The sequence below is a fragment of the Bos mutus genome, chromosome 5 (genome assembly GCF_027580195.1).
Source record: "Bos mutus isolate GX-2022 chromosome 5, NWIPB_WYAK_1.1, whole genome shotgun sequence".
Lineage (NCBI taxonomy): Eukaryota > Metazoa > Chordata > Mammalia > Artiodactyla > Bovidae > Bos > Bos mutus.
Genome location: NC_091621.1, coordinates 24,850,379 through 24,869,272, shown reverse-complemented (window position 1 = coordinate 24,869,272; position 18,894 = coordinate 24,850,379). Strand labels below are relative to the sequence as shown.

Here is an 18,894-nt window from a genome sequence, read left to right as displayed (position 1 = left end):
CTCCATATTGAATGGTACTTTGCATAAAGTTATGCAAATAAAAATTACCTGCTCAATAATGGTAGTTGACATAAACTCATTTGAGACATGGTACCAATGAGGAGTGAGGACCCAGCAACTCTTTTGGCCACCATTTTGCACAACACACAACAACTCGGGTATTTATGCAACCTTCTAAGAGTAAGAAATTAATTCATGGGGAAGTCCTCTACTTTCTTGGGAAACCCACTGTTGGCATCCCTTCACATGAACACATGTTGGCCTCCTGGTTCTCTCAGAAGGTTTCAGCAGCTCCCTCAGGGCTTAGAGGGTCAGAATATCAGGCAGAGTGATGGATATGACTTACTACACACTGTAATCTGTCAAAGAGTGATCCATTTCTCATATATGGATAAACCAGGCAAAACTTTTCACTCTCTGTAAAATATGCAGCCAACTCCAGTATGTTCGGATGACGGAACCTTGAAACAAAAGATTTTTTAAATCTATCAAACTGGTTATTCAAACAGGAAATGAACAACACCCTGTTTGGGGGGTGGTTAGGTGGGCTGTGGAACAGGCATAAAGCGGAATATAAATCTGGCCAAGGGAGAGGGAATTTCACTGGACACGTGACAGTTTTCCTTCCAAATTGGCTTAAAGTATTCTAACAAATGGGCTTCCCAGGTGGTGCTAGTGGTTAAGAACCCATTTGCCAGTACAGGAGACAGAAGAGACATGGGTTCAGGAAGATCCCCTGAAGGAGGGCACAGCAGCCCACTCCAGTACTCTTGCCTGGAGAACCCCATGGACGGAGGAGCCTGGTGGGCTACAGTCTATTGAGTGCAAAGAGTTGGATACGACTGAAGTGACACCACACACACATGCACACATTCTAACAAATACCAGCTAATATCCAAATAGGACAGAAATGTTCAGAAATGAGAGTTCTTAAGATTTGGGATGTTGGGAGCTTTATAATATAGAAAACAATATTCAATATTACCTTATTTTTATCAACATAAAACCCAATATAACTTATTTTTTACATAAATAAACATAATGCAACTGAAATGATCCATTTCATTGCTTTTGATATACATGTGCAAGTAAAATCACCAAAAGAGAAGAGTACGGAAGACTGTTTTCATTTATCCATTTACTGAATGCTACTGTGTCAGGGACTAAAGTACTAGGCACCAAGTCACACAATTAAGAGACATCCAATGGCTTCATTAAGTTTGTATCGTTACCTAAGATCCATGTGACTAGTAAAATCTGATGTTGAAAAACACACCACTGATTTTTAAATCACAGAATTCTATGTCCGTATTGTATACATTTTTCGGGTTCCTTTTTAAACTATTTCTTGAGGGCATGTGTCATCACAGTGAAAACCAATGTAACCCTTGTAACAGCTATGAAATACAAAGCATGTGAAAGTCACACATACTGTGAACTCAGTTCAACAATTATTTACTGAACACCTTTTATGTCTTAGGCAAGCTTAATTGTTGTTGTTTAGTTGCTAAGTTGTGTCTGACTCTTTTGCAACCCCATGAACTGTAGTCCACCAGGCTCTTCAAGGCACATTTGGGGATATTAAAACAAATAAAGCTATTTTTTACAAAAAAAAAAATGGTGGTGTATATAAAGTCCTATTACTCGTTTCTTCAGTTGTAAAGCTTACCTATGAAACATATGTGTATACACACACATCTATATAATACATACATATATATTCTTGGGCTTTCCTGGTGACTCAGACAGTAAAGAATCTGCCTGCAATGCAGGAGACCTGGGTTCGATCCCTGGGTTGGGAAGATCCCCTGAAGGAGGGCATAGCAACCCACTCCAGTATTCTTGCCTGGAGAATTCCATGGACAGAGGAGCCTGACAGGCTATACAGTCCATGGGGTCGCAAACAGTTGAACATGCTGCTGCTGCTGCTGCTAAGACACTTCAGTCGTGTCCGACTCTGTGCGACCCCATAGACGGCCTCCCACAAGGCTCCCCCATCCCTGGGATTCTCCAGGCAAGAATACTGGAGTGGGTTGCCATTTCCTTCTCCAATGCATGAAAGTGAAAAGTGAAAAGTGAAAGTGAAGTCACTCAGTCGTGTCTGACTCTTAGCGACCCCATGGACTGCAGCCTACCAGGCTCCGCCGTCCATGGGATTTTCCAGGCAAGAGTACTGGAGTGGGGTGCCACATGAGTGAGCGACTAAGCACACATACATCCCTTCTGAGTCCCTCTGTTCCTACGTCAAGAAAGGGAGTGTGGGTGTATGTACGTGTGTACGTGTGTGTGTGTGTGTGTGTGTGTGTGTACATAAACACATATGCAATACATTAAGTAGTTCCCTTAATTTTATAACCAAAAAAAAAACTCATGCTCAGGTCTCAGCTTAGATTTTACTTTTTCCAAGATGTCTACTCTGCCACCCACCCCTCCCGCAAATTAGCATTTCCTCTTCCCTCAGCACTCTGTGTATGTGTGAGCATGTTCGGTCATGTCCAGCTCTGTTGTGATCCCACCAACTATAGCCCACCAGGCTCCTCTGTCCATGGCATTTCCCAGGCAAGAATACTGGATTAGGTTGCCACTTCCTTCTCCAGGGGATTTTCCCAACCCCTGGGGATTTTCCCAATCCCTAACAGGGATTGAGTCTATGTCTCCTGCATTGCAGGCAGATTTTTCTACCACTGAGCCACCAGGGAAGTCCTCAGCACTCTGCACCTGCTTATTATTTAACTTACTGAAACTATCTGTTGTTTGTGCAGTTCTCTCCTAATTCCACTCCAGACAGTATGTTCTAATGCCTCTGACTTATTCACCAGTAAAAGTCTAAGAAGAGAAAGGGTGAGTATGACTTAGGAAATAAGTTGGATCTTGCAAAAAAAAAAAAGTAGCATCTACCTCAGTTTCCTCATCTACAAAATGAGGATAGTCACAGGACCAGCTCAGGCCTGTTGTGAGGATTAAAGAATGAATACACATGAAGCACTTGGAATAGCGTTAAAGCTAAAGAAATATTAGCAGATGGCATACCAGAAACATCCAATGCCATAATGTTGTTAATTCTAAAGTAATACGTAAATGCCTCAGAAGAATAAATCCAAATGGATCAGGTATATAAGTGAAAATATAAAGGTACTTGAAAAAATGGCAAAATTATTTTAAAACCTCTCAGTTGGAGAGATCTATAAACTATAATATAAAACCTAGAATCCATAAAAGAAAATATAGGTTAAATTCAACTACATGAGAACCATCTCCAAATGGTACAAAACTAGAATAAGCAATGACAAATGAAAATGGGGTAAAAATAATTATTTGTATCTTAAAACATAAAAATAAAGCTAATTTTCTCTACTATATGAAATGTTCTGACAAACTATTAAGAAAAATACCCAGCAGTCTGGTTAGTGGGAATATAAATTGATACAGTTTCTATGGAGAACAGTATGGAGATTTATTTAAAAACTAGGAATAAAACTACCATATGACCCAGCAGTCCCACTACTGGGCATATACCCTGAGCAAACCCCAATTCTAAAAGACACATGTACTCCAATATTCACTGCAGCACTATTTACAATAGCCAGGACATGGAAGCAATCTAGATGAATGAATAAAGAAGTTGTGGTACCAAAAAAAACAAAAGAAGAAGTTGTGGTACATATATACAATGGAATATTACCCAGCCATAAAATGGAATGAACTCGAGTCGGTTGCAGTGAGGTGGATGAACCTAGAGCCTGTTATACAGAGTGAAGTAAGTCAGAAAGATAAACACAAATATCGTATATTAACACATATATGAAAATGAAGGGTGTCTAGAAAAATGGTACTGATGAACCTATGTGTAGGGCAGTAATAGAGATGCAGACATAGAGAACAGACTTGTGGGCACAGTGGGGGAAGGAGAGGATGGGGTAAACTGAGAGAGCAGCACGGAGACATACACGTTACCATATTAAAATAGATAGCCAGCGGGAATTTGCTGTATGGCGCGGGGAGCTCGACCTCCCTCTAGTTACAACCTAGAGGGGTCAGATGGGGTGGGAGGTGGGAGGGAAGTTCAAGAGGGAAGGGACATATGTATATGCATGGCTGATTAATGTTGATGTATGGCAGAAACCAACACAATATTGTAAAGCAATTATCCTCCAATCAAAAACAGAAAAGATCCAACAGTCTAATAAAAAATGGGCAAAGAACATTAACAGGTATTTCACAGAAAAGGAAATAAATCTCTTTATATGTAAAAAGATTCATTCATCATAGAAAAAGAAATTTAAACTATACTGAAAAACCATGTCCACTTAGCAGATCAGAAAAAACTGATAAAAGAATAAATGCTATATTGGCAAGAATATGGGGAACCAGGCACTCTTATATATGACTGGTGTTAAGTGTAAACTAGTATAGTTTCTACTGAAGGACAATTTGGTGGCATGGAACATGACCCTATAAATTTATTTATATGAAGTTTTCTTAGATATACTTTAACACATCAGATCAGATCAGATCAGTCGATCAGTCGTGTCTGACTCTTCACTACCCCATGAATCGCAGCACGCCAGGCCTCCCTGTCCATCACCAACTTCTGGAGTTACAAAATAACAATATATAAAGTTTTCTCATTGTAGCACTATTTTAAGTAAAAGATTCAGTTGAGTTCAGTTCAATTCAGTCGCTCAGTCATATCCGACTCTTTGCGACCCTGTGAATCGCAGCACGCCAGGCCTACCTGTCCATCACCAACTCCCGGAGTTCACTCAAACTCACGTCCATCGAGTCAGTAACGCCATCCAGCCATCTCATCCTCTGTCATCCCCTCTTCCTCCTGCCCCCAATCCCTCCCAGCATCAGGGTCTTTTCCACTGAGTCAACTCTTCGCATGAGGTGGCCAAAGTACTGGAGTTTCAGCTTCAGCATCATTCCTTCCAAAGAAATCCCAGGGCTGATCTCCTTCAGAATGGACTGGTTGGATCTCCTTGCAGTCCAAGGGACTCTCAAGAGTCTTCTCCAACATCACACTTCAAAAGCATCAATTCTTCGGCGCTCAGCTTTCTTCACAGTCCAACTCTCACATCCATACATGAACACTGGAAAAACCATAGCCTTGACTAGATGGACCTTTGTTGGCAAAGTAATGTCTCTGCTTTTGAACATGCTATCTAGGTTGGTCATAACTTTTCTTCCAAGGAGTAAGCATCTTTTAATTTCATGTAAAAGATTAGGAAAATCTAAAAATCCATTGATGGGAAAATGGTAAATTACATTATAACACAGGCACACAAAAGTGTACGTGAAAGTCGCTCAGTCATGTCTGAGTTTTTTCGACCCCACGGACTAAACAGTCCATGGAATTCTCCAGGACAGAATACTGGAGTGGGTAGCCTTTTCCTTCTCCAGGGGATCTTCCCAACCCAGGGATCGAACCTAGGTCTCCCGTATTGCAGGCGGATTCTTTACCAGATGAGCCACAAGGGAAGCCCCAAAATACTGGAGTGGGTAGCCTATCCCTTCTCCGGAGGATCTTCCCAACCCAGGAGTTAAACTGGAGTCTCCAGCATTGCAGGCGGATTTTTTACCAACTGAGCTATCAGGGAAGCCACAGCACACAATGGAATACTAAAATAAGCAAAGTGAACAATGTGTGTATGCTGTCTCTTGTGTGCGAAGAGGAAAGTAAGAAAACAAAATACACATATGCTTACAAATAAAATATTTCTGGAAAGACATATAGGAAACTGATAACACTGTTGCCTTTGGGAAAAGTGGCTGGGTGGCTGGATGAGAACATGGAAGAAAATCTCTTCTTGGCTTACTCTTCTGCCCTTTTGGAATTCTGGAGTGTCTGAATTTCTTATTTATTCATAAGCAAAAAAATAAAGCTTAAATATAAAAACTTTCTTATTACAATTTTGGTTTTAGTTTTTTTGTTGACTAAATGATGTATTAAGTTTTTATGCTTAGCCTCTAACATTTTGATTTCTGATCTTGGGTATAAAAGGAGAAGGATTTAGGATAATACCTCCCTCCCCCGAATTCACATATTGGTTTAGGAAACATCTGAAAAGAACATTTTCTATTTGTAAAGGGTGATGACTGAACTCTATAGGGTTAGGGGCCTTCGATGAAGCAGGCTGCACAGCTGCAGATATGAATATATATGAAAATGAAGTCATTTTAGTTTGTCTCCAAGGACTTTCAGGCTCATGAATGAATTCCCAGAAAATAATATGCACATCAAAAGCACTTGATTTCTTTGTCTAAACTCTCTTCCAGAAGAGGTTTATATTGATGAAACAGTTTCTTGACTGGAATGTCTCTTAAGAAAGAGGAGCAATGGTAAAATATATACAATTCTAATGTTCTAAGAATCATTTTACATTCAGTCATGTTAGCCACACATGATTTAACCCACTTCCTTGTGACAGTTTCTTGTTAAAATAGGCTCAAGTGAATTATGTAAATAGTATATTTTTAAATGTATTCCAAAGAATATACCAAAGCAGATGTCAAAAATTTACCCAGTGTTCTAACCTCCAACCCGCATTTATTAAATGCCAACCATGCCAAGCTCTGTGCTGTAGAATCAAAGATGAACAGAGATGAAAACCAGGCACAAGGGGAGAAATTTCAAGCAATATACTCACAGTAGCAAAACTTCAAGCTCAGACAAAAACCTCTTCCATTGTTTCTTACATTGCATCTTTCCCCCCTAAATACAGAAAAACAAGGAAAAAAAATAAGGAAAGGATCTATTTCTGGTACTCTTAACCTAGGGTCTATGAAATCAGACACTTTTTGGTATAAACGCATATGAATGTTTTTCTGGGGAGAAAATCCTTAGCTTTCAAAAACCCATTAAAGCCAAAACAGATTTAGAACCGCTGCTTCTGAATTAAAAGTTTTTCATGAAATGTATCAGATTGCTGCATTTTATATTTAAACCTTTTCACCGTATTTTGTATACACTTACATAAATTCGAAAATATTTTATGTAGTCGAAGAAAATCTCATGACAGAAACTCCCCACTTGATCTCAAAGAATCCAGATTGTGATCCTACTTAGAAGTGATTTCAATAATTAGGCATTCATGACTTGGGTCACTTGGCTGTTGGTTTAAGTTTACCTTTGTATTAATTTTGAAAAAAAAAGGTGTACTAGGAAAATGAAAAACTTAACTCTTTACTTCAAAAAAGCTTCAGAAGCTAGCCCAGTGCCTGACATATGGACAAATTAATGAATTCAATAATATTATCTGGAGGACTTCTTCTGTACCTGGCACTATCTTTGATGGCTTCCTACATCTTACAGCGTTGCATGTCTCTGAATCTCAAATGCCTAACTTCTCCCATGAAAGGGTTAAAGTGTGTTCCAGTTACCATATGTAAATTGCTAGAAAGGGCAGAGTTTTTAGAGTTCTCTGTGCTTAGGAACAAAGGGAGAGAAAGCCAACAGGAATCCTGGAAGCTATTTTCTAAGTTAACCCAAGAAGTCAGAAGCAATAAACTCAGCCAACAAATCATTTTCAAGGACCACATTATGGGAATTTATATTTAAAAAAAACCACAGTACTGAGAACCAAGTGGACTGGGTCTCAGGCCCACCTCTATGCTATGCTATGCTATGCTAAGTCACTTCAGTCGTGTCTGACTCTGTGTGACCCCGTAGACAGCAGCCCCCCAGGCTCCGCCGTCCCTGGGATTCTCCAGGCAAGAACACTGGAGTGGGTTGCCATTTCCTTCTCCAATGCAGGAAAGTGAAAAGTGAAAGTGAAGTTGCTCAGTCGTGTCCGACTCTTATCGACCCCATGGACTGCAGCCTACCAGGCTCCTCCATCCATGGGATTTTCCAGGCAAGAGTACTGGAGTGGGGTGCCATTGCCTTCTCCACAGGCCCACCTCTAACACTCACTATTTGTGGCTTATTGTCACTGAACCTCCCTGGGGTCCGCGTTTTCTTATCCTGAAAATGTGAAGGGTCAGCTTTTGTGTTCATGCTACCCTACCAGTCTTGCTGCTTCAAAGTGTGTCCTGTGCAGGAGGAACACCAGCTTCTCCGGGAGCTGGTGGGAAATGCTGAGTCTCAGGTCACTACATGAACCCACTGAATCACAATCTGTGCCGTAAGATCCCAGGTGATTTGGATGAATCTAACACATCTAGTACATCGCCCAGCCTCAGGCCCTCTAAGAAAGGTTACTGAAGTTAAGGTCCCAACTGTTACAAAACTCCATTTCTTATTAACCAAAAAAAAAAAAAAAGGCTCTGTGACTAAAGCTTCATGAAATTATCTCATTGTTTTTCCTGATGTGTGTATAGGACTTTGTTCAACTTCTAGATCTTGGGTAACTTTGCTACCTTCTATCTTTTTACTAATAGTGAATTGCAACTAAATTCATAAAGACAGCATATGTGCTTCTTTCAATTCCCCTAACAAACATTTATTGAACAACTACTATAGGCCAGGCCCTGTAATAAGGCACTGAGATACAAACATACATAAGAGCTCTCTAAAGAAAACCATCCAGTCCACTGGGAAAGGCAGATAAAGAAGGTGATACTAAGAGATAGTGCTATTTTGCTGTGGCCACAAGGAGGGGTTTCCCCAGTGGCCCAGTGGTAAAGAATCTGCCTGCAATGCAGGAGTCGCAGGTTTGATCCCGGGGTCAAGAAGATTCCCTGCAGGAGGGCATGGCAACCCACTCCAGCATTCTTGCCTGGAGAACCCCATGGACAGGGAAGCCTGGCGGGCTACAGTACATGGGGTCACAAAGAGTCAGACACGACGGAAGTGACTTAGCACACACACAGCTGATATACATACAGCTGATTCACTCCGTTGTATAGCAGAAACTAACACAACATTGTAAAGCAATTATATTCCTTTTTTAAAAACAAAAAACTTTCCTGGTGATTCTAACATTAGACTGGAGAATACAGGTTTCAGCCCTATCCACTTCAGTTTACACGTCTGAAATACCCTCTGCCAGGTCTTTCCACCTCTAGTCTAATTCCTGCTGTCTTTCCTCCAATTTCCAGTTCATCATCCAACCTGTAATCAAAGTGATATTTCAAAACACAAATCTAGTCCTTTCACTCTCCTACTTAGAAAGCACCTATGGACTTGACCTCTTTCCAGTATCACCTGCTGCCACTACGTTCACACTAAACGCTCCCACACTAAATTCTGCTCTACCAGTCTGGTATTTGTGAAAAGACATATGCTCCCATGCATGCCCCCGTAGATCTTGGCACCTGCTATATCTTCCATCTTCCCTCCCTGCCTGGCAAAAGTCTCTTTGTCTTTCAAAATCAAGCTGAGAGGTCACTTTCTTGTATCCATTTTTCCATTTGATTACTGCAGACACATTTATTGAGTAGTTACTCTGTGCCAGGCACTCTTCGGGTGCTGGAGGCACCAGCCTCTCCTCTGGCTGTCTTCTATGTGCTCCCATGACCTTTAGGGCAAATCTCTGCTCAGGTACTTGTCACGCTACAACTTAATCTTTTCTTCACCTGTTTCCCCCACAAGACCGCGAACTCCTAGAGGATACAACTATGCTTTCCTGGCTGTTCTCGGCTGTGTTCCAACCTCCTGCTCTGATGGTTGCCTTGCTGCCCTTGAAGCCTCCTCTTTCCTGCTCTCCTGGACTGTAACTGAAGACAATTTAGTAGCACCAAATACCAGCCTATGGTTTAACCTGTGAAGCAGCCTGGAGAGGGCAGGAAAAACTGGAGCAGACCGACACAATCTGACCATCTTAAGCAAACTCCCAGTGGCCCTAAAAGGCTTCTCAGAAAAGTCTTTCTCAGGCCATACACCTGGGGAGGGGAAGGATTTAACTCCCACATTCCTGCAAGACAGGCATTCATTTCTTAGTCATTTCTCCAGTCACCTGAGGTCATATATCTTATTTCCATTTATGAAATTTTATTCTCCAGTACACCTCCTTTCAATGCTGATGAAAAATGACACATTTTAATATGAAATATGAGCAAATAAATGGAATCGATATCCTGTGATAGTAATTCTTTCCATACCTGTTTAAATAATTTAATGGCATATGTTCGGTTTTGGATTTCCACTCTGTATACCTCAAAAATTTCCCCTTCTCCGATTAAAAAGTCTTTGTGGAAATTTTTGGTTCCTTCTACGATGCTGTGAAAGCTGATGGAGGATTTTAGCAATATTCCTTAGGAAGGAAAGTAGGGAGAAGATAAGTTATCTTTCTGCTTTTTAAGAATCAGCCATCATTATAAAGAAACAAGACCTCCCTATTAGAAACAAATCAGAGTCCAGTGAAAAGTCAGTAGAGACATCCCAGGAGCCAACACCAAAGCCTATCGTGAGCTCTCTTGACTCTCATTTGGGTCTGGCTCCCACCATCCCACAGAGCAAATAGCTTCTTAGATACTCAAACAATAACACTGTGATTCTATCACCTTTCCAAAGAGATTAGCCAGACAACTTAGTTGGGGTAATTTTCCTAAGGTTATTTCCTTGTCATTAGATCAACAGATTACTGGTGACCCATGATGAACCCCAAACTAGTAAAAAAAAAATATATATATATATATTGAAGTTGAAATCTTACTATGTCTAAATAATATTCGCTAAGCATGACTGGTAGAAATATTTCTCATGAGCCAAATCCAACTTACTTCCCCAGAGTAAATTGGGAAGATGCTTCAGCTCTTTAAGAAAATCATCTCAAGCAGAGAATGGGAGGAAACATTTCAGAGGTAACCAAATGCAAATTCAAAGGGAAAAGCCTAAATAAATCCTGCAGAGACCAATTCTGGCTATACTTAACACATTTCCTGTTTCATTTGGACCTTTTTGCAAAATCTTAAAAGACCATGGGTGGTTCAGATGAACCTGCCTGCAATGCAGGAGACCCGGGTTTGACCCCTGGGGGAGCCCCTGGAGAAGGGAATGTCATCTCACTCCCATATTCCTGCCTGGAAAATTCCACCAACAGAGGACCCTAACAGGCTACTGGACCATGGGGTGGCAAGTAGTTGGATACAACTGAGCAACTAACACTTTCACTTTCAAAAGACCATAACCTTATCTAACTTTTTAAATTCTCTTTTGAACCAAAGAAGCATCAGATCTGGTGGCGAAGATTAGGCAAAGCAGCCTTAAACAGCCACTAAAGTTTATCAGGCTGATTTCCAGATAGAAGGAAACTATTCTCTCAACTGATAGAATAGGAAAGTTGATGTGGCAAATAATTGTTTTTCATAGTGACCACCAGCACCGCTTTACAATAACCGCTAAAGATTTCTCTACAAGTGCAATGAAAATTTCTAAAAGTATACAAAACTCAACATAATTTTTAAATGTCTTCCTATGACACATAAAAATAGCAAATGTCATGAAATTATAAGTGAGACCACAATTATGCTCTTTATTGGACAATGAACTTGTAAAATAATAGCAACATATCATCCATCAGAACAATGGATTAGTCAAAATTGAGACTATTTTGATATCTATGAAAAATTTATCCTGAACCTGCATATTAATGGTTACCATGTTTATTGGATATGTCTAAATGTCACTTAAAGGAATTCATGAATTCACTTAAAGGAAAGCATGATTTAAAGGAAAGTTGGTTTGTTTGTTTTTTTTTACCTTTTTCATTACGTTCAGGAATAAGAACATTATCCACTGTGACATTGGCTGTTTCCTAAAAGAAGAAATACATATTAAAGTAATTCAATTTCATAAGTCTAGAAAGAACAGAACCTCAACAGAAATCCAAAGCTACCCCTGGGACTATACAGTGCAAGAAAGTGGAATATAATTTAGAAGAAAGCTAGTAGAATGCAAAGTTATTTTATTCTATTCAACAGTATTCACTGCCATATATATTTAAGGCTTCCACACCAACGCAGGCTTCCACACCAATGCAGGACTCCACACTAATGCTAAAAAATCAAGTATCAATGTCACAGTCAGTTATAGTCAATTTTAAATGACTTCTAGTCCTATAAAACTGATTATCTCTAATTTGCTTTAATAAAAACTAACAATAACATGGAAAATGTCAACTAGAACAGGAAAACTAAAAATTGAGTTAAGACAAATACATAACTCACAGTACTCTTAAATGTTCTATGACTCATCTCTGACAGATCACTGAGAGGAGAAAGCCCTCAACTCTTCAAACAGTTACCAAAAAATGGCAATCCACTCCAGTATTCTGGAGAATCCCATGGACAGAAGAGTCGGGCGGGCTACAGTCCCTGGGGTTGCAAAGAGTCAGACATGACTGGGTGACTAACACACAATCTCCTGAATTCCCAAATAAGTGAAGAAGAATGAGAACGAAAGCTTTCCTGGCTTTAAAAAAGTAGCTGCAAATAACAGCATTTTTCTGCCTCATAACTTCACTCCTTACACTCGATTATAGATGCAACAGAGTTCAAGGGTCATTATCTATGCACACACATTCTACCTTTTGTAACATGTTTGGAAATTCTTTCTCCCGATGACTCTGCTCTATAGGATTCAAGGTTGCTCCTGAAAGAGAAATGAGGGAAGTTAGGTATAATAACTGTTATGTTCTTAACAAACACTTCTTTTTTCTTTATTACATTGTGAAATAAATACCTTGCTAGTAAGGTTCATTTCTAAAGCTCAGTTTCATTCCCATTGAATGGTTACAAATGTCCATACGTGAAAGAGCTTTCTAATGATCAAATATAAAAACATACTTTTGTTCACTTAGAACATAAGCACCTATCTTTTGTTTGTATTTTTTATTTTTTTTAACAAAAAACATGTGGCATGCAGGATCTTAGTTCCCTGACCAGGGATGGAACCCATGCCCCCTTGCAATAGAAGTGTGGAGTCTCAACCACTGGACTGCCAGGGAAGTCCATCAGCACCTATCTTAAATTATTCTTCAGTTCAGTTCAGTTGCTCACTTGTGTCTGACTCTTTGTGACCACATGAATCACAGCATGCAAGGCCTCCCTGTCCATCACCAACTCCCGGAGTTCACTCAAACTCATGTCCATCGAGTCAGTGATGCTATCCAGCCATCTCATCCTCTGTCGTCCCCTTCTCCTCCTGCCCCCAATCCCTCCCAGCATCAGAGTCTTTTCCAATGAGTCAACTCTTCGCATCAGGTGGCCAAAGTATTGGAGTTTCAGCTTTAGCATCATTCTTCCAAAGAAATCCCAGGGCTGATCTCCTTCAGAATGGACTGGTTGGATCTCCTTGCAGTCCAAGGGACTCTCAAAAGTCTTCTCCAACACCACAGTTCAAAAGCATCAATTCTTCTGAGCTCAGCTTTCTTCACAGTCCAACTCTCACATCCATACATGACCACTGGAAAAACCATAGCCTTGACTAGATGGACCTTTGTTGGCAAAGTAATGTCTCTGATTTTGAACATGCTATCTAGGTTGGTCATAACTTTCCTTCCAAGGACTAAGCATATTTTAATTTCATGGCTGCAGTCACCATCTGCAGTGATTTTGGAGCCCAAAAAAATAAAGTCAGCCACGGTTTCCACTGTTTCCCCATCTATTTGCCATGAAGTGATGGGACTGGATGCCATGATCTTCGTTTTCTGAATGTTGAGCTTTAAGCCAACTTTTTCACTCTCCACTTTCACTTTCATCAAGAGGCTTTTCAGTTCCTCTTCACTTTCTGCCATAAGCATGGTGTCATCTGCATATCTGAGGTTATTGATATTTCTCCTGGCAATCTTGATTCCAGCTTGTGTTTCTTCCAGTCCAGCGTTTCTCATGATGTACTCTGCATAGAAGTTAAATAAGCAGGGTGACAATATACAGCCTTGACGTACTCCTTTTCCTATTTGGAACCAGTCTGTTGTTCCATGTCCAGTTCTAACTGTTGCTTCCTGACCTGCATACAGGTTTCTCAAGAGGCAAGTCAGGTGGTCTGGTATTCCCATCTCTTTCAGAATTTTCCACAGTTTATTGTGATGCACACAGTCAAAGGCTTTGGCATAGTCAATAAAGCAGAAATAGATGTTTTTCTGGAACTGTCTTGCTTCTTCCATGATCCAGCAGATGTTGGCAATTTATCTCTGGTTCCTCTGCCTTTTCTAAAACCAGCTTGAACATCTGGAAGTTCACGGTTCACGTATTGCTGAAGCCTGGCTTGGAGAATCTTGAGCATTACTTTACTAGTGTGTGCTGCTGCTGCTGCTGCTAAGTCGCTTCAGTCGTGTCCGACTCTGTGCGACCCCAGAGACGGCAGCCCACCAGGCTCCCCCGTCCCTGGGATTCTCCAGGCAAGAACACTGGAGTGGCTTGCCATTTCCTTCTCCAATGCATGAAAGTGAAAAGTGAAAGTGAAGTCGCTCAGAGATGAGTGCAATTCTGCAGTAGTTTGAGCATCCTTTGGCATTGCCTTTCTTTGGGGTTGGAATGAAAACTGACCTTTTCCAGTCCTGTGGCCACTGCTGAGTTTTCCAAATTTGCTGGCATATTGAGTGCAGCACTTTCACAGCATCATCTTTCAGGATTTCAAATAGCTCAACTGGAAATCCGTCACCTCCACTAGCTTTGCTCATAGTGATGCTTTCTAAGGCCCACTTGACTTCACATTCCAGGATGTCTGGCTTTAGGTGAGTGATCACACCATTGTGATTATCTTGGTCGTGAAGATCTTTTTTGTACAGTTCTTCTGTGTATTCTTGCCACCTCTTCTTAATATCTTCTGCTTCTGTTAGGTCCATACCCTTTCTGTCCTTTACTGAGCCCATCTTTGCATGAAATGTTCCCTTTGTATCTCTAATTTTCTTGAAGAGATCTCTAGTCTTTCCAATTCTGTTGTTTTCCTCTATTTCTTTGCATTGATTGCTGAGGAAGGCTTTCCGATCTCTTCTTGCTATTCTTTGGAATTCTGCATTCAGATGCTTATATCTTTCCTTTTCTCCTTTGCTTTTCATTTCTCTTATTTTCACACCTATTTGTAAGGCCTCCCCAGACAGCCATTTTGCTTTTTTGCATTTCTTTTCCATGGGGATGGTCTTGATCCCTGTCTCCTGTACAATGTCACGCACCTCAGTCCATAGTTCATCAGGCACTCTATCAGATCTGGTCCCTTAAATCTATTTCTCACTATATTTCTCACTATATTCTTACTGTATAATCATAAGGGATTTGATTTAGGTCATACCTGAATGGTCTAGTGGTTTTCCCTACTTTCTTCAATTTAAGTCTGAATTTCTCAATAAGGAGTTCATGATCTGAGCCACAGTCAGCTCCTGGTCTTGTTTTTGTTGACTGTATAGAGCTTCTCCATCTTTGACTGCAAAGAACATAATCAGTCTGATTTTGGTGTTGACCATCTGGTGATGTCCATGTGTAGAGTCTTCTCTTGTGTTGTTGGAAGAGGGTGTTTGCTATGACCAGAGCGTTCTCTTGGCAAAACTCTATTAGTCTTTGTCCTGCTTCATTCCATATTCCAAGGCCAAATTTGCCTGTTACTCCATGTGTTTCTTGGCTTCCTACTTTTGCATTCCAGTCCCCTATAATGAAAAGGACATCTTTTGGGGGTGTTAGTTCTAAAAGGTCTCGTAGGTCTTCATAAAACCGTTCAACCTCAGTTTCTTTAGCCTTACTGGTTGGGGCATAGACTTGGATTACTGTGATATTGAATGGTGTGCCTTGGAAATGAACAGAGATCATTCTTTCATTTTTGAGATTGCATCTAAGTACTGCATTTCAGACTCTTTTGTTGACCATGATGGCCACTCCATTTCTTCTGAGGGATTCCTGCCTGCAGTATTAGATATAATGTTCATCTGAGTTAAATTCACCCATCACCTTACTGGTGATAGAAGCAAGGTCCAATGCTGTAAAGAGCAATACTGCATAGGAACCTGGAATGTCAGGTCCATGAATCAAGGCAAACTGGAAGTGGTCAAACAAGAGATGGCAAGAGTGAACGTCGACATTCTAGGAATCAGCAAACTAAAACTATTCTTAGATATCATCAAAAATATTAAAGTATGAAGGTGAGAATTGACAAGAAGAAAGCAACACTGTTATCAGTTTTCTGCACATATATTTAAAACTTTTACAATTATGGGATTATATCCCTCTGGCTTAGTTTACTTGTTATCCTATCTTGCACCATAAGGTATTAGAGGGGTGTGTGTGTGGGTATGTGTGTGTGAGAGAGAGACCAACCACAAACGCCCACACTCTCCCCAGCTGGACTATTACTTCTGTCTGTTATGGTTCTGCCTGAACTAAGGAAGTCTGTGGTGGCTTCCTACAAAAAATTTAAGCTGCAGTTACTTTGCAGTTACTTCTGATGTTTTGATTCAGACTTTAGAAAAGTTTTATTTCATTTTCTAGTTTTAGATTGTATTCTAGTGTTTCTTAGATTGTTTTGCTTAGAAGACTAGCAACAAACACAATAACAAACCTTGAACAAAACTACAAACCAATTAGATCAAACAGACCTTTATAGAACATCCCATCCAAAACACAATATACTCATACTTTGCAATTGTACACTGAACATTCTTCAGAACAGATCATGCGTTAGGCAGTAAAATGAGCCTTAATAAACTTGGAAGGATGAAATCATACAAAGTATATTCTCTGACCACCTGGAATTAAAGTAGAAATCAATAACAAAAGGAAGTTTTTGAAATTGACTAACACATGAACGTTAAACACCAAATTCATAAATAATGAATGAGTCAAGAAGTCACAAGGGAAACTAGAAAAAACTTTATGATAAATGAAAACAAAAACACAACATGCCAAGATTTATGGCATGCAGCAAAAGCAGTGCTTAAAGGGAAATTTTTTTGCTGTTAATGCTCTCCTTTAAAAAGAGGAAAGATATCAAATAAATAGCCTAAACTTTTGCATTGGGGAATAAAAAAGAAGAGAAAACTAAACCAAAGGAAGCAAAAAGAAGGAAGAATTAAGATTGGAGTGGAAATAAATGAAACAGAAGAACAGAATAGAAAAACAAAAGAGAAAAATCAATGAAATCAAAGTTGGTTCTTTGAAAATATAAACACAGTTGACAATCCCTTAGTTAGACTGACCAAAAGAGAAAAAAAGAAGACTCAAATTATCATAATTAAGAACAAAAGACATAACTACTGACCTTACAGAAATAAAATGAATTATAAGGGAATACTGTAAACAACTATTTGTCCAAAAACTAGATAAATGATATGGACAGATTCCTAGAAAGACACAGACTACCAAAACTAAGTCAAGAAGAAATAAGCAATATGAATGGATCTGTAACAAGGGAAGAAATTTAACTAATATTTTAACACTTCTCATAAGGAAAAGCCCAGGTCCAAATGGCTTCACAAGTGAACTCTACCAAGCATTTAAAGAAGACTTAAGACCAGTTCTTCACCAATTTTTCCAAGACAGAAGAGGAGGAAACAATTCCCAAATCTCTTTGAGGCTAATATTATTCTTGTATCAATGCCACACAAAACAGCACAAGAAAACTATAGACCAATAACCCTTATAAATGTAGATGCAAAAATGCTCACCAAAATATTAGCAAATTAAATCCAGAAACAAGAAAGATGAGATACTATGACCAAGTGGGATTCATCCCAGGAATCCAGGGTTAGCTTAATATTTGAAAACCAATCAATGTAACACACATTAGTAAAATGAACAAAACTCATAAAATTCAATAACCTATCATGATAAAACTCTAAGGAGAAAAAAAATTCCTTAATTTGATAAAGGGCATCTGTGAAAAACCTGCAGTGAACATCATACATAATAGTGAAAGAAAATGTTTTTCCCTTAGATCAGGAACAAGAAAGAAGGTCTAGTCTTACCACTTTTATTCAATGTTATACTAAAGGCTTCTGGCAGGACAATTAGGCAAGAAAAATAAACAACAAACATTCTGAGAAAGGTATTGCTGTATAGAATAAAATTTGAAGTTTTCAGGTTGCAAGGAGACTAAAAGCTATTATCCTGTTGTTGCATATAAATAGACAAGGCTTCATTGTTGGATAAAATGGAAGATTCAAAATGGCTCTCCTAAGAAGCCAGCAGAAGGCTGTGGATTTCATGTCCAAACTAAAAGACCGGGCTTCGCTGGTGGCTCAGAGGTAGAGTCCGCCTGCCAATGCAGGGGATACTGGTTCCATCTCTGGTCCAGAAAGATCCCACTAAGCCTGTGTACCACAATCACTGGTTCTATGTGCTGAAACCCACGTGCCTAGAGTCCATGCTCCACAACAGGGGAAGCCATCGCAGTGAGAAGCCTGTGCACAGCAACTAGAGTAGCCCCTGCTCAACTAGAGAAAAGCCCGCATAGCAACCAAGACCCAGCACAACCATAAAAAAATAAACAGAATTATAAAAAGGAAAATTAAAAGACAACCACTGACCATTGAGATTTACATGCACAATGCGATATGTAAGGACATATGCATGCATGCTAAGTCACTTCAGTCATGTCTGACTCTTTGGGACCCTATGGACTGTAGCCCGCCAGGCTCCTCTGTCCATGGGATTCTCCAGGTAAGAATACTAGAGTGGTTCGTCATGTCCTCCTCCAGGGAATCTTCCTGACCCAGGGATCGAACACACATCTCTTGTGTCTCCCGCACTGCAGTGGATTCTTTACCGCTGAGCCACAGGGGAAGCCTATGTAAGGATATGCATGCCAGAAATATAATGATAGCAAGTAAAAATTCTAGTTTCTTGAACAACTTGGTTATGCCCTGAGATCTGAGGGCATGTTTCCTGGATGTGAAGACACTACCTAGTGGCAGCCACCTGAATTGCAGGAAAAATGCCTGGGAAGAAATACAAGGCCTTTCTCTGTAACACAGTCAAGTCCTCTACATATGAGCCTTCAAACTGAGAACTTTCAAAGATGCAAAC

The 18,894-nt window shown here is 39.9% G+C and overlaps 1 protein-coding gene across 1 annotated transcript in view; it reads right to left on the bottom strand.

Annotated features, from left to right (window-relative positions):
- The window catches only part of IRAK3 (interleukin 1 receptor associated kinase 3), a 66,546-nt gene that overhangs the window by 26,513 nt on the left and 21,139 nt on the right, over positions 1–18,894 (bottom strand). Inside the window, exons 3-7 of the mRNA XM_070370549.1 lie at positions 12,471–12,535; positions 11,645–11,699; positions 10,045–10,196; positions 6,651–6,715; positions 347–461 (exon numbers count right to left, since the gene is read on the bottom strand). Of these exons, the coding sequence (XP_070226650.1) occupies positions 347–461; positions 6,651–6,715; positions 10,045–10,196; positions 11,645–11,699; positions 12,471–12,535 (452 nt within the window). The remainder of the gene's footprint in view (positions 1–346; positions 462–6,650; positions 6,716–10,044; positions 10,197–11,644; positions 11,700–12,470; positions 12,536–18,894) is intronic.